The sequence below is a fragment of the Nomascus leucogenys genome, chromosome 6 (genome assembly GCF_006542625.1).
Source record: "Nomascus leucogenys isolate Asia chromosome 6, Asia_NLE_v1, whole genome shotgun sequence".
Lineage (NCBI taxonomy): Eukaryota > Metazoa > Chordata > Mammalia > Primates > Hylobatidae > Nomascus > Nomascus leucogenys.
Window position 1 is genome coordinate 67,671,100 of NC_044386.1, and position 23,416 is coordinate 67,694,515.

General features: G+C 42.3%; 1 protein-coding gene and 1 pseudogene across 4 annotated transcripts in view; both read right to left on the reverse strand.

Annotated features, from left to right (window-relative positions):
* The window catches only part of RYR3 (ryanodine receptor 3), a 568,187-nt gene that overhangs the window by 165,448 nt on the left and 379,323 nt on the right, over positions 1–23,416 (reverse strand). For all 4 annotated transcript variants that reach the window (XM_030814359.1, XM_030814360.1, XM_030814362.1 and 1 more), the window contains exons 39-42: positions 7,868–8,141; positions 6,370–6,484; positions 4,532–4,661; positions 3,286–3,389 (exon numbers count right to left, since the gene is read on the reverse strand). In XM_030814359.1, the coding sequence (XP_030670219.1) occupies positions 3,286–3,389; positions 4,532–4,661; positions 6,370–6,484; positions 7,868–8,141 (623 nt within the window). The remainder of the gene's footprint in view (positions 1–3,285; positions 3,390–4,531; positions 4,662–6,369; positions 6,485–7,867; positions 8,142–23,416) is intronic.
* LOC105739863 lies at positions 10,218–11,043 on the reverse strand (annotated as a pseudogene).

A 23,416-nucleotide genomic window follows, 5' to 3' on the forward strand; every position in this document is an offset into this window, starting at 1 on the left:
TTTGCAGCTGAGAGCTTATTAAAGTTAACCCTAAGTCATATTGACTGGGACTTCTTTTAACAGATTTTTTTTTTTTTTTTTTTTTTTTTGAGACGGAGTCTTGCTCTGTCACCCAGGCTCCCAGGCTGGAGTGCCGTGGCATGATCTCGGCTCACTGCAACCTCTGCCTCCTGGGATCAAACAATTCTCCTGCCTCAGCCTCCTGAGTAGCTGGGACTACAGGCACCCACCACCACGCCTGGCTAATTTTTGTATTTCTTTTTAGTAAAGACGGGGTTTCGCCATGTTGGCCAGACTGGTCTTGAACTCCTGACCTCAAATGATTCACCTGCCTCGGCCTCCCGAAGTGCTGGGATTACAGGCGTGAGCCACTGCGACTGCCCTCTTTTAACAGAATGTTAAAAAGCAAGGTTCTTCTATTATGGTTTTGGGTTGTTTGATAAATATCATATTTGATAAGGTCAGTAAATAGATTCTATCCTTGATTCCTGCTTTTAACTTAATGATTTATAAGGGACCCAATGAAGTCCACCGGAAATATTGATTGCATCTGACAAAATAAAAAAAAACGCTTTCACTTAAATCTGCCACCTCAAAATATTATTGTAAAAATGTCTCTTTGATATTTCAAAATACTTTAAAGAACAAAATAAAAGGACCAACTCAAAGACAAACCCCTCTGTCATGGGCTAAATTGTCTCCTGCAAATTTCATATATGGAAGCCCTAACCCCCAGTATCCCAGAATGTTTCTGTATTTGGATATAGGGGCTGTAAAGAGGTGATTAAGTTAGACTGAGTTGTTGGGGTCATGTCCTTCAAGAGGAGGAAATCTGGACACATAGAGAGATACCAAGGATACGTGCACACAAAGAAAACACCAAGTGACGACACAGCAAAACAGTGGCCATCTATCTGCGAGCCAGGAGGTGAAGCCTCAGAAGAAACCAAATCTGCTCACACCTCGATCTTGGACTTCCAGCTTCCAGAACTGTGAGAAAATAAATTTCTGATGTTTATGTCACCCAACCTGTGGTACTTTGTTATGGCAGCCCCAGCAAAGTAATATCCTCCTCTTACTACAAGCAAAGTTCCTCCCATTAGAAATATGCTGCATAAACACGGGCGTTTTGTCTGCCTGGTTCATGATAGGCCCTCAGTAATTATCAGTTGAATGCATTTGAAATAGAATTTACTAACTGAAAAATGTCAACGAATTATTGGTGGGTAATTATCATCTCATCTTAATAGATCAGACATGGTTTTGCAGCTTGGCCAATGATTCTCTGCCAAGGCCTGAAACAGCAGAATCTTCGTGAGTGGTAAATCTATGTGGTCTGTGTGGCTGCCTCAGCTAGAGGAAGGCCATCTGCTGCCACAATCGTTTAATCAAGACATCCCCTCTCTCTCTTTCCTCACCCTGTCTTCTTTGAGCCACCCCACATTCACTATGCGACACGAAGAAAAAAATGTGTATTTATTTCTCAATTTTTCCTCTCAGCTTCTCAGATACTAGATTTTCTGGGTTTTTTCATCCTCTTGGCTGCTCCTCCTCCTGTTTTTTGTTGGTGCCTTTTCCTCAGCGACTCCCTTAAATATGCTGGTGGTCCTCAGGGCTCTGGCCTGGACATGCTTCTCTTCTTGCTCCAGACCAGCCCCTGGAGTCACCTCATGTACCCCCAGAGCTTCAACCACCCTCTGTGTGCTCTATCTGCAGCTCAGAGAGCTCTCCTGAGATTTACTGCCACGTCGTCAACTCCCTACTTGACAATGCCATTTGGGAGCCTCGGGGCCCCTTCTACTTGACAGACCCCAAACTCATCGCCAGCCTCCTCAGATCTGCTATACCTCCTGCACTCCTTGGAGGAAAACATGGGCTGAACTGATATCTAATTAATGGCTGCAATTTGTCCTCTAATAGATCGGTCCCCTGGCTTCAAATGCTTCTCACACCCACTGCATCAATATTAATTGAAGCCAGCACAGTCTTGGGCTTTGATTACTAGAGAAACTCTCCTCCTTGCCTCAAGACTTATTTCTGTTCCAACCAGTTCTTCTTACTGAAACTGGGGTGTTTTCTAAAATACGAATCGTACCGTGTTGCCCCTTTGCCTAATAATCTCCAGTGGTTTCCACCACTCTTGGCTCTACGGTGACCTCCTGTAATAAAATGGGTAGGAGCACAGCCTCCGGAGCCCAATGCTCTCGATGCCTGGCTGTGCTACTGACTAACCGCACGACACTGAGGATGCCACCCAATCTCTTTATGCCTCCACTTCCTTGCCTGTAACTAGCAGGCAACAATGAAAGGGCTTGGTCTCAGGGTCACGTGAGTTCATCTGTGGGAAGCATTCAGAATAAAGCCTGGCACAGTGTATGAGCATGAATTTCTTTTAGTAATAGAAATGGTAGCACAAAGTTCAATTCCTCACTGCTTCTGCTGCATTCTCACCACATCCCCCAGGCACGCTGTGCTTCAGTCATACCCAGTCTCCTATTCCCCAGCACGCCATGCTCTCCTCTCCGACATGCAAACATCCCTGGCATGCTTCCCCAACAATGCGGCTGATCAGCTTCTACTCATCCCTCAGGTCACGACTGTTTCTGAGTGACCTTCCCAATCCCCTAGTCAGGCTCAGGTGCCCTTTTCCGCATGCTCCCAAACCCCCTACATAATGATGACCTTTGATTTGTCTTTGACTTGCCCACATCCCTCCTCTCCTCCCCCCTCCCCCTCCAGGTTGCTCTTCTCCACACTCAGAAAGTCACACTGTGAACCCTGTCAGCCCTCCGGCCAAGGACATCATTGAAAGAAAGGGATGGGGAAAAGATGTAGTGAGGCCGCCTCAACCAGCTCCACCACCAGGAGCTTCATTCACGCTCCCAGCAGAGGGCAGCTCAGTTTGTCTCAGTTGCACATGGAAAGGACACTGATTATACAGTATTCTGCCATGTCTCTTCCTTCCATAGGTAAATGTATAAATTTGTAAATTACATAGAACTTTATTAGGAACCACAGGCATCTGGTAATGTTCCATGTAGACCAACGAGGCTGGGCTTCCACACACGAAGAACATAAATGTCCACAAGTCTCTGAAGTTGGCTACCTGTGTTCACAGGAGATCCCTTGGTCATAATCGTTGTGCTGCTACCGGTTACTCACATTCTTCCACACTTTCCCTACAAGCCCACCAAGATGACCATACAGTGACAGAGACTCCATCTGTGGTCTGCTTATCACTACAGGCAGAAAGAGCACCACACTGTCTCCCCAAGGGCCGGTTACCTTCTCGAGGTCTGGTTCCTCTAAGCTCAGCGCTAACTCGTTGTTGTCCATCACAGAGGAAGCTGCCACATCCAGCGGAGTGGATCCCCTCATCGACGGGGAGGCTGAGGGAGGAGGGGAGGATTAGCAAGAAAAGGACAGAGGAAGGCACTCGGCGCTAAGCCGAGACTGCAGTGCACATAAGCGGACAGGAGAGGGCAGCAAACACATTGAAACCTGGTTTACACGACTGTTCGCCAACGGGCCAGTCCACTTGCGTTAAGAACAGCTCTATTAGCTATCCTTCCTCCCCAAATTCATTGCCATGAATACAAATTAATAGAAAATCGGTTCACACTACCAGTCGGGACCATGTATTTCCAAGTGCTTTTCTAACACAAAACTTCTTGAGGTCCCCATATCAGATGCCACTTGACCAACTAAGCCCAGTGGAACTTGTATATTTCTGGGGCTACCACCTGGAGTTTAAAAATAGCATCAAACAGCATTAGCTCATATAGTTTCACCAGGTCACCAATGTTGTTTTTGACTTGTTTGTTTGGTTCTCAGGCTAGAATTAAGAAAAACTTCAGGTGGCATTTTACAAAAAGGTTAGTAGCCTGAGGTTGCATTTGAGAAATAAAAACCCGTGAAACTTCAGTTTTCGAGTACAAGTATTTGTGTATTACACAAATTCATTTCGTTTATATCCAGAACAGTGAGTAAGGCATATGCATTGACTTGCTTTTCTAGTGGTGGTGGTGGATTTACACTGTTTATCCACGATTGCTCTTGGCCAGTCTTCCTCCCCGCTAAGGAAAGCACTTGTTGGGAGGTTGATGGACAGGTATGCAGCCTGCAGCCAGCCTGCCAAGATGAGATCGGATCTATGACCTTGGTCTCATCAGCACTGCTCCCTGGTCAGTTGAGTGGGCTGGGAAGAGCTGTGCCCCCAGACTATATCTGCAATCCCAGGGGCATTTTGTAAACCATGGGCCACTGGTCCCAAGAGAGGTGAGGTAAAACTGTACGACTATGCCAACACTAATCTGTCACCAATCTTGGCTGGCGGCAACATCTCTACTTATGTTGGAGAACGTTGTTGTGGCATCGTTACTTCAGTTGTTTTAAATCAGGCAGAGTCTCTTCTAGCATTTACAAATATCACAGCACGCATGTGGCTTCTTTACCTGTATTTCCTAAGTGGTCAAAAGGGGGAGTGTAACCTTTGAGTTTGGATGTGGAAGTTACAAGAAGACTTACGCACCTAGGCCAACACTGCTGTTCTCCAGAAGATAACTCAGATGCTCAAACATTGCCTTCTGATTTTGCCGGCTAATTCGACAGAAATAGCAAAGGAAACGGCAGCAACTAGCAACCATCTTTGGAAATGCAATCTGTAGGGAGAAGTAGAAAGTGTCAGACAAAAGAATCTATCGTGAGGCCTTTCTGAAAACCCTGACCTCAGAGTCTTAAGTGGGTAAAGTGTGAACACTTGGTAAAACGAACTTTCTTCTTCCATTTTTTTTTCTCAAGACTTATTCATAGGAGAGACAGTTATAGTTCCTGAAATATCTTTCCTCCAAGAGAAACAGATGTCAAACAAGAATCCCAATCATCCTCGGAAGTCACGTGAAATTGCATGACCTTCTACCAGGCTATTGTTTCCAACCAGGAAGGGAGTGGACAGAATTCAGAGAGAGAGAGAGAGAGAGAGAGGAGAGACAGAGAGGAGACAGAGTGAGGAGAGAGAGAAGACAGAGTGAGGAGAGAGAGAAGAGAGAGTGAGGAGAGGAGAGAGAGATGGGAGAGAGAAAGGGGGGGGAGAGAGAGAGAGAGAGAGAGAGAGAGAGAGACAGACAGACAGACAGACAGACAGACACAGGTCATCGTAGACACATAAGGCCCACCAGTATATCAAAGCCCAATTGCCCTGGGTCAAGGCTGGCCTCTACAGTTACGCAAGTCTGAAAGGCATCGCTCTCTGAGTCTTCTCTGACTACTTTTGTCATTGATAATTGCTCTTCTATGGGATTCCGTAGCACTTGTAATTTGATTCATGCAGTCTAGCATAAAGATGCCATCTTACATTACTGTTGATTGCGCTTGGCTTTTCTGCTTAACAAAGTAACCAGCATCTCTAGGTTGGGCCAAATCTTAGTTTTGATCCTACAATGCTCAATAAATGGTGCCAGTGTTAACCTTGCTCGGGATCCTAAGACAACCTTGATTTCCTCCTTTAATATCACAGAGGATGCTCTAAGCAATAAGGTTCAGAAACTTACAGTCTATCTGCTCGCTGAGGCATCCAGACATGTGCTCAGGGATCTTCTGGAGAGATTTCACTTTCCCAAGAGATCAGAAGGAAGCCCATGAGGAACGTGACCCTGGCTTCTGTTCCTTCTACACACCCACCCCCCTCCCCAGTAGCACTGATGAAACTGCACCAGAAATCATCCCTTCCTAGGACCCTGGCACTCTGGAAATTCCAACATTTGAAGCCACACCCTATCTACTGTCTGCAGAAGCAGTTTAACTGTGAGGAGGACCCCAGCCCAGCTGGGATAAATGTCCAGTTGTGTCCTATCCCCACTCCTCTCTCCTTACCAACAGGAGATCCCCCTGATGCAGGCTCCTCATGAGGGAGCTGGCAAGGAAATCTGGCTTCTTCAGGAGCTCGGTTGACAGAGGAAACACAAATACTTCTGGGGAAACACTGCCAGGATCACTATTGAGATCTTGTTCTCCTTTAGAACAGCCTTCCCCTGACTCAGCACAAGACACACCAGCCTCCTAAGTGGAAGTCAGAGTGATTTCATCTTGGAAAGAGCAGGGCTGCCGAATACGGGAAGTAAACTTAGCAACTGAATAGCCCAGTGGGATTAGTGAAGAAAGTCTCCAAGCTTCAGGAGCTCTTACACAATGGGATTCCGTCCAGCAGCATTATCCCATCGCTTGGCTCCTTCTTGGCACTGTGCCTATCCCTTCCTCCCCCTGGAAGAGAAACTGAGGCAAGGGACACCAGCCACGTGGCTCTGAACAAGTCACCTCATGTGCTCCTGCCTCAAGGGACAAGTTCTGGCTAGGTTCTCCTTTTAGCATTACCTGAGATTTCTCCGTACCCAACACATTCACCATCACCTCCATCACCGTCTCGTGCATGCCCAGGACTCTCATGAGGTTGGGATGCTGGTAAAACACCTTGTTGTTCATTATGTCCCTAGGATAAGGATCAGAGAGAGTCTTCAGCACCTACTTATTTATATGCTATGAAAATTCAGGGATGAGAACACACAAACACATGAGAGGGCAAAGTAATATGAAAGTAACAGGCTGAAAAGATAGTAAGAAGGCACTAGGTCAGCTGGAATATATGTGGAGGGCCATTTTAGCTGACAGAAATGTTCTGTGCTCCTCTAAGTACTTGCTTTTTCTCTCTGAAACATTTCTTTCTAATGACCTATTAAACATCCCTTGTTTTATTTTTTCTTGTAATAATTTTAGATACCAATGAAGCTTTTGGACAATAGTCTTTAAAAACTCATGACATTAAGATGTAAGAACAATTACATCTTTAAGTCATCCAACATAAATTCACAGAGTAAAGCTGCATGCAAATCAAAATACAGAAACAGCTTGGTAATTTGCTGTGTACTCCCTTGCTGGGTGGTTACTTTCTGGCTGCCCATTCCCCTTCTCTTGAGGGTTGCAGGAAACACCACCTGCAATTGCCAGTTTTTACTTCTGCTATGTCTACTACGAAGGCTGGGGAGAGAATAATTCTCTAACTGTATTCTCTTCCCATAAGAGTTTCTTCACGTATGTAAGATTTCTCTTTGGAAATGAGTTTGGCGAATGCGTGCATTTCCCCCAAGGATCCTGAACGTCCCTTTCCTGCACCTTGGTGATGCTCCTTTGGTTTGCTGGCTCAAGGGTGGTAGGATGAGAAGTTAGGTAGGAGGATATCTGTAGGTCTAGTTCTTGATTCTAAGAAAGTAAAACTGTAGGCTGGTTAGTGAATCTTTTTGGGCCTTTGTGTTCTCATCTGCGAAATAGAAGGGCTACCCTACATAATTATAGGAAACCCTTTTGATGTCTAAAATGCTATGAATTTTTTTTGACTACATGGCTTCTAAGGGAGAGCCATGAGCTACTGTTAAGGGGAAAGTTATCTCAATGAACTAACAAAAATGACTCTAGGTTAGTCCTGAGAAAAGGGAGAGATCAGGTGGCAATTTTTCAGAGGTAAGTTTCGGAAGATTTCGAGTCAAAAGCTCAGGTGCTCAGATCATTTCTGTCTTGGGTTGAACACACTGTCCCTTCCTCCAGATGTTTTCATGGGCTCCCTGGGGCTATTTTCAAAAGATTAAAACCAAGTGCTTTTCCCCAAGACTCCTCCATACTTCTTTTAGCAATGCCTTTCACTGTGAGTAGTCGGGTCTCTCAGGTTACAAAGGATATGACCCCATGAGGAGTGAAATTGGAATCAGGTCACACAAAGATTTAATATGATTTGATTCCACTACATCCCTATGTCAAGATAAGTCAGTTTTCCCACTTAAAGCTTTCTAGAGAGAACAGCATGTAACCGTGAATCACCTACCCCAGCCCATTGATCATGAGCAACTCCTCTTCCTTGCCCATCCTGACACTGAGGAGGGAGCGGATTTGGCCCAGGGCAGCCAGCAGGTTGATGGTGTCGCTTACAGAGGTGTGGCTGATGGTGTAGGTCTTCCGCAGCGCCTGCAGCAGCTCCCCGATGCTGTCATACTGTCTCCGGAGGAGGTTGAACATCATTCGGACCAGCTCTGAATCCTGGATCTGGTCCTCCTGGGCCCAGCAGATCATCGTCTGTGAGATGAGTTGCTTCAATGTTGCTGGAAGGACAACAGGGGGGAGCAGGACTGTGGCTGTCATGGCTCAGGGAGAGCTGGGTGTTTCAGCCACTTCATGCAAATAGAAGACACATCATTGGCTGAGGTTACAAAATTCTTATTATAGGCAATGTGCAGTGGCTCACGCCTATAATCCTAGCAATTTGGGAGGCTGAGGCTGAAGGATTTCTTGAGCCTAGCAGTTTGAGACCAGCCTGGGCAACAAAGCGAGACCCTGTTGCTACAAAAAAAAAAAAAAAAAAAAAAAAAAAAAAAAAAAGGCTGGGTTGGTTGCACACGCCTGTAGTCAGCTGTTTGGGAGGCTGAGGTGGGAGGACTGCTTGAGCCTTGGACGTTGAGGGTGCGGTAAGCCATGACTGCATCACTGCACTGTAGCCTGGGCAACAGAGTGAGACTGTGTCTCAAAAAAAAAAAAATTTTGTATTTTAAGGGTGGGTTATGACATACACAGAAGTAGAATATATCATCAAAAGACAAACCGGCTATATAACAATAAAAGAATATCCCAATTATGAGTTCAGGGTGCTAACTATTCTATTTTGATTAAACAATATTTGCATCCACACTGGGCTGAGAGAACAGATCTAAAGGCTTTACAATGGGACATCTGACCATCATCCTTAAGTCTGAACAGCCTTTTTTTGTACTGGATCTTTGGCAAGAGTCAGCTGACACTGCATCTTGGACTCCTTTCATAAGCATCAAGAGAAAAAAACCACAGTGACTTTGAATTCAGAATTTATTGGGGCTCATACTGGTTTTACAGAAATTTTACTGTCTATACAGGTAAAGGAAAGATTACTGAACTGGGACTCAAAACAGCTGTGGAACCTTCAGAGGTCATACTAAAAAGCCCCTGAAAATTGCTGATTGGCACTGGCATAGGAGGTAAAGGAGGAAGGGGACCTGTTGGAATGGCTGGGAAGGCACTGCTCACCTCTTCCCTTACCATCCACACTTCCAGAAGATGACAGAGGTGAGACACACTGCTCTTAAATCACAAATGCATCCTACCCTGGCACTGCATATCACAGTCCTACAAGGTATGGATGGCAGGAAGATCCTTAATTCAGGCCAGGCAGTGCCAAGGGGACAATGAAGGTCACTCAGTCAATCAGTGAAAGAAAGGGGAGTAAACAGATCAGTGCTTCTGGTAGCCCGCGGCATCTCTAATAGTCGAGGTTTCTACTCCACATCACTATAGATGGCAGATGTCTGCTCCATATACAGTCTTGGCTCATCGTAAGGATATAAAAATAGAACTCAGTTACCAAGCTTTAAAAGAGACCTAGATGTAAAGGATTAATTTAACTTACTGCTGTGTCTATCAACCCTGTGGGTGTGTTAGATTCAGATGGGACACATAAACTGAAAACCTTAAAAAAGGACACCCAAGTCAGAGAGAAGCACAGTTAAAGGATGTTCTTAAGAGATCTCACTAGGCAGGGACTGCAGACTAATACCTGTTAGGTTAGATAATATCTGTATCCTCTAGGGGCAAAGCCATTTAAGGGCTACGCTGGGCTCCTTGTCAGAAACCTGTTTCCTCAGAGTCCAAATATAAAAGTTCCTGCATCTCCTAGTTAATTCACATGTATACATTTTGGAGGAGAAACCCTAATTTTATTGTCTGTCATATTATTTAAAAAAATCTAGGCCGGGAGCAGTGGCTCACGCCTGTAATCCCAGCACTTTGGGAGGCCGAGGTGGGCAGATCACGAGGTCAGGAGATCGAGACCATCCTGGCTAACATGGTGAAACCCCGTCTCTACTAAAAATACAAAAATTAGCTGGGCGTGGTGGCGGGCGCCTGTAGTCCCAGCTACTCGGGAGGCTGAGGCAGGAGAATGGTGTGAACCCGGGAGGCGGAGCTTGCAGTAAGCCGAGATCGCACCACTGCACTCTAGCCTGGGCGACAGACCGACTCCGTCTCAAAAAAAAACTAGTAATAATAGATTTGTACAGAAAAAAAACAAATGAATAGTAAATGAGAGCACAAAAGAAATAATTTAAATTTGCTATTTTTTGTCCATGATATTAGGATGATAGTGCCTGGCTTCACGGTAGGATTTGTTTGCTGGCCAAAGCCTGCCATAAAACTAAGGCTTTCAGTGTCTGTCTACTCTGCTGGTCCTTGACAAAACTTTCGAGATTTTCAAGAAAAGTAACATCCTCCTGGTGCTCCGGAACTGTGCTGAGCTCCACCAACCCTTCCACAAAAGCGTTGTCCACCCCTTTGTCCTCAAGGAAATAATACAAGGCCTAGTCCGGGGACTCTGCGTTGAGTGTGTACTAGTGCCCTTCCGTCCAGACTTGCCATTGGACTGAAAGCTAACTTCCCTGATGGAGAAAATGTTACTCTCCACCTGCTCTTGTCCAAACTCATCCTCTGATAGTGACAGTCAGCACCAGGACCTTCTTGCTATCATTCTTCATAACTTCAACTATGAAACTGGGAGTTGATGTCAATTCAGAATCCTGTTCTTCAACCTACAGCCCTTGTGAGGGCTCCTCCTCACCATCAGATGTGGGTGGGATGCTGTTGATAATGTTGAAAGTGACAGTGATCTTTCCCCTGGCAACTTGCCATGCTAATTTAGCTTCTGTTCCATTTAAATTCTAGCTCCCAACTTCCAGACCTCTTAGGGAGGGAATGCCTCTTATGCTTCTCGATTTCCCTTTCCTCCTTAATTTCATCACTCAGGAATTCAACAGAAGCTCTGTCTCCTTTGGTGCACAGCACGCAGCCACTGTAGCCACAGGCACAGGGCCTAGGAGGCCACAGCAGGTCAGGCTGCCACGCAGACCCCAAACACATGCACACTGCGCAGCGCAAAGGGCCGGGCACAGGACCTGGCCGCTGCTGGGGCGGTGGGGCAGGCATGGTAGCGTGGAGGCCGGCAACTGCGGAGCCCAGGGCACTGGGCATGCAGCACAGCAGAGGCAGCGTCACAGAGGTGACCACAGACACGTATGGATGCACTCCTAGTTATTACTTGTGCAGTAAGAATGAAAGCAAGACAAAAACATAGACTCTCGGACCCAATTTAAGTTTTTCTAGTCCCGTCAGTACAATTTCCTCTAAAACGTATACCTTGGCTTGGAAGAATTATAGTTCTCACCACTAACAAAACACTTCTCTGCAGATATAATACATGCTATCCCAGTCCCTGCCACACTGGAAAAGCAATAATCAGATCTGGTGGAATTACTAATCTGCTCAAGCAGAGAATTTTACAGAATCATAATAAAACCAAGTACATATTAGTTTCCCTTAACCTGGCTTTCAGATTAATTCAGGATTTGGGTAAGCTCTTAGCCTCACACTGACTCAAAAATCCAAATAAATATTTATGGCCTAGAGAGCATGTAAAGCAAAACACCTCACTAGAGGGCAAATGGGAAAGGAAACATCCTTTTGGCCTCAAAGCATGGAGCAGTAAACACCTTCCACTCCATTCTTTGTCCAGGCAAACCTTCAAAGTCAGTGTCAGAGAATGGGATAAATATTTATGTGTGACCAAGCTAAAGTACAGTCAAAAAAAAAAAAAAAAAAAAAAAAAAAAGTAGCCGCCAGGTCCTGCCAGAAAAGGAGGCAAGACTTACTGCTGCGTTGCTGACAGGCAGATGTAATTCCATGGAAGGACTGACGTTTAAAGCCATATGTACTGGACAATGTTTCAAATTGTGAGACCAAAGTGCAGTAAGTGAGAGAAACAATAACTATGAAGAGAAATAAAATTCAGGGGGAGAGGGGCAGAAGGGGACATTTTCAGGAGCCATGAAAAGCACAACATATTTTGTCATCTGACATATACTAGAGACTCAGGACCCACCAAGCAAACCCAGGTACAACCAATGAACTTCTCAAGGTCTAAACACTTTTGGGATTGAGAAAATGGAGCTTTATACCCCTAGCAGCAATGCTACTAAAAATTCTTCAGATTTTAATTAGCTCCCGTGCATCAGCAGCAGAGCAGCCAAAACGTACCAGAGTCCAGAAGTTAAAAAGAATACATTTTCTAGACTGTGTTAGGCTCTCCATATACCTGTATATCTGATGATTAAACTAATTAATGCATATAACCATGGATGGCACATACTGCAGGTTTAATAAAGGTGAACTATTACTGACATCTCTACCAATACTTAGAAAAATGTGATCTGCAGAGCCTTGGGGGCCCAAGATCCTTTAGATACCCTTTAAGACCAAATGTGTTTTCATAAAAATTCTAAGATATTGTTGGCCTTTTTCATCGTGTTGATAATTGCACTGATGGTGCAAAAGCAATGGTGGGTAAAACTGCTTGTGCCTTAGCTTGAATCAAGTTAGCAGCACCCAACTATATTTTTTATTGCCACACTTCCAGATAAACGCCCAGTTTCACAGAAGGATGTCCTGAATAAAGCAGTAAAAATTATTAATTTTATTCATCATAAACTCTTGAGTTTACATCTTTAAAACATCCTCTGTGACAGAATGGTACAGAGAAAGAAAAGAAGTAAAGCACTTCTGCTGTGTATTAAAGTTCAGTGTTTTTTCTGGAGGAAAAGTACTTGAGTGATGGAGTTGTGAGCTAAACTAGCTGCTTATTTCATGGAATGCCATTTTTAATTAAAGAACAACAAACTGTGGTTAACTTGAACAAATGAAAAAAAATGTGATGAAAAAAATGAAAAAAGTAAGCCTTTCACTTCAAATGATAGTATTTGTTGCCAATAATGAAATTTGAGCTTTCAAGTGAAAATCAGAATTTTGAAAAATGTTTATCTGCCACTGGGAGCTCAACAGCTTCTCAGTACTTAAAGACTTTTCTGATTAAGCTGTCTATATTAACAAATGTGATTTTTAAACTATTTTATACTGAAATGTGTCAAGATTTTGAAGTTCTTATTAACTCAATGAACCAATAATCTCTCAATGATCAATGAATGACATTACAAAAACATTCATAGGTAAAAGATCCATTCAATGTGCAAGATAGACCAGTGAATTTTTACGTAACAAAGTACATACAAACATCTAGTTAATATGGTTTCAGATTCCACATGCCAACTAACTTTTCAGAAACTACTACTTGTTCAGATATAGTATTAGAGAAGAATATCCATAATTATTGGAAAAGGCTATGAAAAATACTACTACCCTTCCAATCATATATTTAAGGCCATTTTTCTTCCCATTCTTTAACCAGATATAAGAATCCAGCTGCCTTCAATTAAGTCAGACATTAAAGAGATTTATAATCATGCAAAGAAATATCACTTTATTTTGTTTTGAAAAATTTAGTTTTCATAAAAGTATTTTTATGTAACATGTAATAAGGTTATTTTTAAATTAAAAAATATTTAAATGTTTGCCAATTTTAATTTTAAATTTGGTAAACACTGATAGATATAATCCACATAAACTAAAGCTTTTGGGGTTCTCAGTAATTTTCTATAGTGTAAAGGGGTCCCAAGACCAAAGGGTTTGAGAACCACTGATCTATATAAAAGGGCCTATGCTGAAGTGAGGCTGTGAATGGAAACCAAAGCTTTCCCTCCAGCTAAGATGAAACCTGTTCTATTAGGCTGCATGAGTCTGATCAAGTAGCTGAGACCTGAACCTAGAAAGCTACAGATTAGGAAGCTTTCCATGTTTACTTCTGGATGGGAGGGGGGTATGTGTGAGATTAAATGTGAGTATCTCATGTTAGAAGAGTATCTTATGTAAGAAAAGTATCTCATATAAGAAGAGTTAGACACCTCACATTGAGAAATAAAGTGAGGATTAAAGAATCATTATTTTGAAAATTGAATCCTGGCAGTCAGGAGCCCTGGCTATTATTCTTTCATCACCAACGGGCAACCTCCTAGCCTGAAGGGCTCCTAACGCTTTTCTTCTCCTGAATTTGGGCTTAAGAACAGTCATCTTCTAAGCAAGGAGGGAGCCAGGCTTGTATTATGCTGAGGCTGCCTGGCTTTCTTCAGCCTGCTCTGCACACGCACAGAGAAAGGTGGGCTGCAGGCTGGAGAGGGAGGCACTTAACTCTTTGTCCCCAACATTAGCTGATCCTTCAGCAATGACTTTGCTCTTATTAATACTGGAAACTAGAGCTGTCAACTATAGGAGGCTTTGCCCTGAAGTTGATATGTGTCCAGGACTCAGGACATATACCAGTTCACAAGTTTCTGCCTGTCTTCATCTGAGTAGCTGAGTTAACTCCAGTCACGGCCACTTCTAAGTTAGCTTTTAACTGACCAGCATTTTCTGGGTATCTGTTACATGCCCAAGGTTAAGTACTCTACAGGAAACTATTTCAAGACACAATTATTATCCACTACAGCCTAGTTGGAAAAACTAATACATGTGAAGCATTTAATAAAAAATAAATGTAAAATAACGAGTAAAACTGTGTTGTCTAAGACAATTAGGAAATGAGACAATTCATAAGAAGGCATAACTCCTATAGTAACACATACATTCAAAAGAAACTAGAGAAGAGAAATAAGATCCCCCTTTCTTTTCTTCCATGGCTTTTTTTATCTGAAGTTTTTTATATTTCTAGAATAAGTATCCATTACAAGAAGACTAAAGCAGGGAAGAAAAAGCTCTATCGGGAAGTTAAAAGAGGGGCCTTCCAAGTGATATCAGAAATGATCTGATGAAAAAGACATCATGCTTTGTTATGATTATTTTGGAATGCTATGCTCCTTAGAGAGATGATTCATACATATAGCACCTGTATGTGTGTGTGCATGTGTGTGTCTGTGTACATATATATATAGTATCCATGGGGAAATGCTGACAATTTTGGTAGGCTTTTTTTTTTTTTTTAAATTATACTTGAAGTTCTAGGGCATGTGTGCACAACGTGCAGGTTTGATACATAGGTATACATGTGCCATGTTGGTTTGCTGCACCCATCAAGTCGTCATTTACATTAGGTATTTCTCCTAATGCTATCCCTCCCCCAGACCCCCACCCCATGACAGGCCCTGGTGTGTGATGTTTCCCTCCCTGTGTCCAAGTGTTCTCATTGTTCAATTCCCACCTGTGAGTGAGAACATGCAATGTTTGGTTTTCTGTCCTTGTGTTAGTTTGCTGAGAATGATGGTTTCCAGCTTCATCCATGTCCCTGCAAAGGACATGAACTCATCCTTTTTTATGGTTTCATAGTATTCCATGGTGTATATGTGCCACGTTTTCTTAATCCAGTCTATCATTGATGGGCACTTGGGTTGGTTCAAAGTCTTTGCTATGGTGAATAGTGCCACAATAAACATACATGTGCAGGTGTCTTTATAGTAGCAGGATTTATAATCCACTGGGTATATACCCAGTAATGGGATTGCCAGGTCAAATGGTATTTCTAGTTCTAGATCCTTGAGGAATCACCACACTGTCTTCCACAATGGTTGAACTAATTTACACTCCCACCAACAGTGTAAAAGTGTTCCTATTTCTCCACATCCTCTCCAGCACCTGTTGTTTCCTGACTTTTTAATGATGGCCATTCTAACTAGTGTGAGATGGTATCTCACAATGAGGTTTTGATTTGCATTTCTCTGATGGCCAGTGATGATGAGCAATTTTTCATGTGTCTGTTGGCTGCATAAATGTCTTCTTTTGAGAAGTGTCTGTTTATATCCTTTGTCCACTTTTTGATGGGTTTTTTTTTCTTGTAAATTTGTTTGAGTTCTTTATAGATTCTGGATATTAGCCCTTTGTCAGATGGGTAGATTACAAAATTTTTCTCCCATTCTGTAGGTTGTCTGTTCACTCTGATGGTAGTTTCTTTTGCCGTGCAGAAGCTCTTTAGTTTAATTAGATCCTGTTTGTCTATTTCGGCTTTTGTTGCCATTGCTTTTGATTTAGTCCTGAAGTCCTTCCCCATGCCTATGTCCTGAATGGTATTGCCTAGGTTTTCTTCTAGGGTTTTTATAGTTTTAGGTCTAACATTTAAGTCTTCAATCCATCTTGAATTAATTTTGGTATAAGGTGTAAGGAAGGGATCCAGTTTCAGCTTTCTACATATGGCTAGCCAGTTTTCCCAGCACCATTTATTAAATAGGGAATCCTTTCCTCATTTCTTGTTTTTGTCAGGTTTGTCAAAGATCAGATGGTTGTAGATGTGTGGTGTTATTTTTGAGGCCTCTGTTCTGTTCCATTGGTCTATATATCTGTTTCAGTGCCAGTACCATGCTGTTTTGGTTACTGCAGCCTTGTAATATAGTTTGAAGTCAGGTAGCACGATGCCTCCAGCTTTGTTCTTTTTGCTTAGGATTGTCTTGGCGATGCAGGCTCTTTTTTGGTTCCATATGAAATTTAAAGTAGATTTTTCCAATTCTGTGAAGAAAGTCATTGGTAGCTTGATGGGGATGGCACTGAATCTATAAATTACCTTGGACAGTATGGCCATTTTCACGATATTGATTCTTCCTATCCATGAGCATGGAATGTTCTTCCATTTGTTTGTGTCCTCTTTTATTTCGTTGAGCAGTGGTTTGTAGTTCTTGAAGAGATCCTTCACAGCCCTTGTAAGTTGGATTCCTAGGTATTTTATTCTCCTTGTAGCTATTGTAAATGGGAGTTCACTCATGATTTGGCTCTCTGTTTGTCTGTTAATGGTGTATAGGAATGCTTGTGATTTCTGCACATTGATTTTGTATCCTGGGACTTTGCTGAAGTTGCTTATCGGCTTAAGGAGATTTTGGGCTGAGACAATGGAGTTTTCTAAATATACAATCATGTCATCTGCAAACAGGGACAATTTGACTTCCTCTTTTCCTAATTGAATACGCTTTATTTCTTTCTCTTGTCTGATTGCCCGGCCAGAACTTCCAAAACTATGTTGAATAGGAGTAGTAAGAGAGGGCATTCTTGTCTTGTGCCAGTTTTCCAAGGGAATGCTTCCAGTTTTTGTCCATTCAGTATGATATTTGCTGTGGGTTTGTCATAAATAGCTCTTATCATTTTGAGATATAACCCTTCAATACCTAGTTTATTGAGAGTTTTTAGCATGAAGGGCTGTTGAATTTTGTTGAAGGCCTTTTCTGCATCTATTGAGATAATCATGTGGTTTTTGTCATTGGTTCTGTTTATGTGATGGATTACATTTATTGATTTGTGTATGTTGAACCAGCCTTGCATCCCAGGGATGAAGCTGATTTGATTGTGGCAGATAAGGTTTTTATGTGCTGCTGGATTTGCTTTGCCAGTATTTATTGAGGATTTTCGCATCGATGTTCATCAGGGATATTGGTCTAAAATTCTCTTGTTTTGTTGTGTCTCTGCCAGGCTTTGGTATCAGGATGATACTGGCCTCATAAAATGAGTTAGGGAGGATTCCCTCTTTTTCCATTGATTGGAATAGTTTCAGAAGAAATGGTACCAGCTCCTCTTTGCATCTCTGGTAGAATTCGGCTGTGAATCTGTCTGGTCCTGGACTTTTTTTGGTTGGTAAGCTATTAATTATTACCTCAATTTCAGAGCCTGTTATTGGTCTATTCAGGGATTCAACTTCTTCCTGGTTTAGTCTTGGGAGGGTCTAAGTATCCAGGAATTTATCCATTTCTTCTAGATTTTCTAGCTTATTTGCACAGAGGTGTTTATAGTATTCTCTGATGGTAGTTTGTATTTCTGTGGGATTGGTGGTGATATCCCTTTTATCATTTTTTATTGCGTCTATTTGATTCTTCTCTCTTTTCTTCTTTATTAGTCTTGATAGCGGTCTATCAATTTTGTTGATCTTTTCAAAAACCAGCTCCTGGATTCATTGATTTTTTGAAGGTTTTTTTTTGTGTGTGTGTGTCTGTCTCTTTCAGTTGTGCTCTGATCTTATTTCTTGCCTTCTGCTAGCTTTTGAATTTGTTTGCTCTTGTTTCTCTAGTTCTTTTAATTGTGATGTTAGGGTGTCAATTTTAGATCTTTCCTGATTTCTCTTGTGGCATTTCGTGGTACAAATTTCCCTCTACACACTGCTTTAAATGTGTCCCAGAGATTCTGGTACGCTGTGTCTTTGTTGTCATTGGTTTCAAAGAACATCTTTATTTCTGCCTTCGTTTCATTATTGACAACCCAGGAGCAGGTTGTTGAGTTTCCATGTAGTTGTGCGGTTTTGAGTGAATTTCTTAATCCTGAGTCCCAATTTGATTGCACTGTGGTCTGAGAGACAGTTTGTTGTGATTTCTGTTCTTTTACATTTGCTGAGCAGTGCTTTACTTCCAATTATGTGGTCAATTTTAGAATAAGTGCAATGTGGTGCTGAGAAGAATGTATATTCTGTTGATTTGGGGTGGAGAGTTCTGTAGATGTCTATTAGGTCTGCTTGGTGCAGAGCTCAGTTCAAGTCCTGGATATCCTTATTAACCTTCTGTCTTGTTGATCTAATATTGACAGTGAGGTGTTAAAGTCTCCCGCTATTATTGTGTGGGAGTCTAAGTCTCTTTGTAGGTCTCTAAGGACTTGCTTTATGAATCTGGGTGCCCCTGTATTGGGTGCATATATATTTAGGACAGTTAGTTCTTCTTGTTGAATTGATCCCTTTACCATTATGTATTGACCTTTTGTCTCTTTTGATCTTTGTTGGTTTAAAGTCTGTTTTCCCAGAGACTAGGATTGCAAGCCCTGCTTTTTTTTTTTTTTTTTTTTTTTTTTGCTTTCCATTTGCTTCATAGATCTTCCTCCATCCTTTTATTTTGAGCCTGTCTGTGTCTCTGCATGTGAGATAGGTCTCCTGAACACAAAACACTGATGGGTCTTGACTCCTTATCTAATTTACAGTCTGTGTCTTTTAATTGGGGCATTTAGCCCATTTACATTTAAGGTTAATATTGTTATGTGTGAATTTGATCCTGTCATTATGATGTTAGCTGGTTATTTTGCCCATTAATTGATGCAGTTTCTTCATAGCATTGATGGTCTTTACAATTTGGCATGTTTTTGCAGTGGCTGGTACTGGTTGTTCCTTTCCATGTTTAGTGCTTCCTTCAGGAGCTCTTGTAAGGCAGGCCTGGTGGTGACAAAATCTCTCAGCATTTGCTTGTCTGTAAAGGATTTTATTTCTCCTTCACTTATGAAGCTTAGTTTGGCTGGATATGAAATTCTGGGTTGAAAATTCTTTAAGAATGTTGAATGTTGGCCCCCACTCTCTTCTGGCTTGTAGGGTTTCTGCTGAGAGATCCGCTCTTAGTCTGATGGACTTCCCTTTGTGGGTAACCTGACCTTTCTCTCTGGCTGCCCTTAACATTTTTTCCTTCATTTCAACCTTGGTGAATCTGACAATTATGTGTCTTGGGGTTGCTCTTCTCAAGGAGTATCTTTGTGGTCTCTGTATTTCCTGAATTTCAATGTTGGCCTGTCTTGCTAGGTTGGGGAATATTATCCTTCAGGATAATATCCTGAAGAGTGTTTTCCAACTTGGTTCCATTCTCCTCATCACTTTCAGGTACACCAGTCAAACGCTGATTTGGTCTTTTCACATAGTCCCATATTTCTTGGAGGCTTTGTTTCTTTTTACTCTTTTTTCTCTAACCTTGTCTTCTTGGTTTATTTCATTAATTTGATCTTCAATCACTGATACCCTTTCTTCCACTTGATCAAATCAGCTATTGAAGCTTGTGCATGTGTCACGAAGTTCTTGTGCCACGGTTTTCAGCTCCATCAGGTCATTTAATGTCTTCTCTACACTGTTTATTCCAGTTAGCCATTCGTCTAACCTTTTTTCAAGGTTTTTAGCTTCCTTGCGGTGGGTTCATATATCCTCCTTTAGCTTGGAGAAGTTTGTTATTACCAACTTTCTGAACCCTACTTCTGTCAACTCTGTCCAGCTTTCTTCTGTTTCTGGTGAGGAACTGTGATTCTTTGGAGGAGAAGAGGCACTCTGGTTTTTAGAATTTTCAGCTTTTCTGCTCTGGTTTCTCCCCATCTTTGTGGTTTTATCTACCTTTGGTCTTTGATACTGGTGATCTACAGATGGGGCTTTGGTATGGATATCCTTTCTGTTGATGTTGATGCTATTCCTTTCTATTTGTTAGTTTTCCTTCTAACAGGCAGGTCCCTCAGCTGCAGGTCTGTTAGACTTTGCTGGAGGTCCACTCCAGACCCTGTTTGCCTGGGTATCACCAGTGGAGGCTACAGAATAGCAAATATTGCAGAACAGCAAATATTGCTGCCTGATCCGTCCTCTGGAAGCTTCATTCCAGAGGGGAACCCATCTGTATGAGGTGTCAGTCGGCCTCTACTAGGAGGTGTCTCCCAGTTAGGCTACATGGGGGTCAGGGACCCACTTGAGGAGGTAGTCTGTCCATTCTCAGAGCTCAAACGCCATGGTGGGAGAACCACTGCTCTCTTCAGAGCTGTCAGACAGGGACATTTAAGTCTGCAGAAGTTGTCTGTTGCCTTTTGTTCAGCTATGCCCTGCCCACAGAGGTGGAATATATAGAGGCAGTAGGCCTTGCTGAGCTGCAGTGGGCTCCGCCCAGTTTGAGCTTACCAGCTGTTTTGTTTACCTACTCAAGCCTCGGCAATGGTGGACACCCCTCCCCCAGCCAGGCTGCCACCTTGCAGTTTGATCTCAGACTGCTGTGCTAGCAGTGAACAAGGCTCCATGGGCATGGGACCTGCTAAGCCAGGTATGGGAGAGAATCTCCTTGTCTTCTGGTTGCTAAGACCTTGGGTAAAGCACTGTATTTGGGCAGGAGTGTCCCGTTTTTCCATGTACAGTCTGTCACAGCTTCCCTTGGCTAGGAAAGGGAAATCCCCCAACCCCTTGCACTTTCTGGGGGAGGCGACGCCCTGCCCTGCTTTGGCTTACCCTCCATGGGCTGCATCCACTGTCCAACCAGTCCCAATGAGATGAACCAGGTACCTCAGTTGGAAATGCAGAAATCACCCGTCTTCTGCGCGATCATGCTGGGAGCTGCAGACCGGAGCTGTTCCTATTTGGCCATCTTGGAATGGACTCCCCAATTTTGGTAGGATTTTCAAATAGCAAAGGAGGGACTTATTTCTTGTGAATTTATTTGAATCTCTTTCATAAACAAAGAGCAACAGAGATTTTAAGAAGAGTTACAACTAAATAATGATTTTATTTCTGTTGCTTTTCTAAGTTCATCTTTGGAAATGCTACCCTTTAATGACTACAAAACACTTCGGTATTGGTAAGAAACATGACTCTCAAAGTGGGACAGCCATCAGAAGCAAGATGATGTTGAGGTAAATGGGTTAAATCCACCATTTGCCACAAAGTATGGCCCATCTTACTCTTTCACACACGCACACACACACATGCATGTGCACACCACTTAACCCCACTCAGAACCACCACACATAACAAGGACGCCTCAGCAGACCTTGTTGCATCTCTAGGATTTTTGTGCACTGACTTAGCAGAATTTCAAGAAGGCCTTGCCAAGTGCACTCGATGGTTCAGTTCATGGGATTATAATATAGTGTTCTTTTCAAAAAGGAAAAAGAAAGAAAAATATGTCGCCAAGCACATGTTTTCTGATGAGAAATAAAGCAAATCCTTTTGAACAGAATGTCTTAGGGAAGCTAGTCATGTACAGATGGTTTCCTTGATAATTATAAATGGCTTCATTTATGAGATTACTATTAACATTCTAATTCACTTCACTTTTGCAATTAGTGTAATTAGGGGTAGTCACATTAAGGCAATGATATCAAATATATGATCTATAAGCTGCATTTTAAATGATTATTCAGGCTAACTCAGAACGGAAATATTTCCAAGGCACTGTATTGTTTAGCGAGACTTGATGCCTGAGGGATATTTCAAAAAGGAAAAAAACAAAACTACTCATTACCTGATTTTTGGACTAGTCAGACCTTTTATACAATAACAAAGAGTTAGAGTGTCTTTAAATTTGAGCTAGCCTTAGTACATCAGTTTGGAGCCCAGATATCACTTATTGTTGTTTATTCCCCTCCACTTGTCATTTTGTAACTTCCTCCTCTGACTTTAGAACCCAAGCACACCATGTCTGACCCTTATGAGAAATTCTCTAGAGATTCCCCTACCAAAGTTGGTATAACTCCTTTTTAAATGGTAAAATTACCAGCTTTGCAATGCCAACTACCATAAAGGAAAGGTCACTTATTTTCATGCTGCAGGTTTAAATTTTTAGGCTGCAGGGGTCTGTAAATAATCTTTTATTTCCTCCTCCAAATTTAGATCACAATCCAAGTGGCCACCACGCAATGAAGTACATTATGATCAAAGAGTAGAGGTTGGCCACTGGCAAAGCAAATCCCTGCAGCTTACAGATCTCAAACCTATGCTGGTGTTATATTTTTGTGAGTGCTCTTAAATCTGGGTCAGTTTGGAAGAAAAAGTCATCCAATCACTTTGAGAAGAAGGAGCAAACAAAATTACACCATACTTAGGTTACACTTAGAAAGCAATTTATAATGCTCACATTACAATGGGAAAAGAAAAATAATTATGTGCATCTAAAGGATGTACACTTATTTTTAAATTCTAAGTGATTGAAAAGTCAGCTTGTGGCATGCTGTAAATGCTCTGGAGGCATGAACAGGTGGTAGATAATTTCGAAGTGTAAAGAACAAGTGTATTTTGACCTCTACTTTCTTTCTCCCAGTAGTAGGCTAAATAATGTCCCTCCAACTCCCCCAACTGTCCATGTCCTAATTACCAGAACATATGAATATGTTACCTTACAAAAGAGACTTTTCAGATGTGAAGAAGCTGGGAAAGGCATGAAATGTATATTCTCCCCTAGAGAGTCCAGAGGGAATGCAGCCCTACTAGCCTACCGTTGACTTGTGACCTCCAGAACGATAAGAAGTAAATTTGTGTTGTTTGCAGTTCCATTAAGTTTGTGATAATTTGTTACAGCAACAATAGAAAACTAATGTACTCCAGCTGTTAAGAAAGTCTTGGGTTGAGGATGATTAACTCTTTTCTGAAGCTACAAACCAGACTGGAGAGTCTGCGTTACAAAGCCATGGCAAATGTGCCCACAGAAACTGGGACCCAAGAGAGATACAGTCTTCTATGTATTGTTGAGGCAACTGGAGTAAATTGCAGGGCTACTGATATAACTGAGGTCTGCCTGAATCTGGCTCAGAGCTCTTGTGAAGCCAGAGCTGACATTAAACACAGAAAGCACCTACTGCAGAACTGTTGTGGACCATTAGATAACATATGTAGATTACAGACAGCACAGTCTCCAGTTTCTAGAACACAGCTTTTCTTTTTGCCCTGTTCTCCCTCTGAAAATCACGAGCT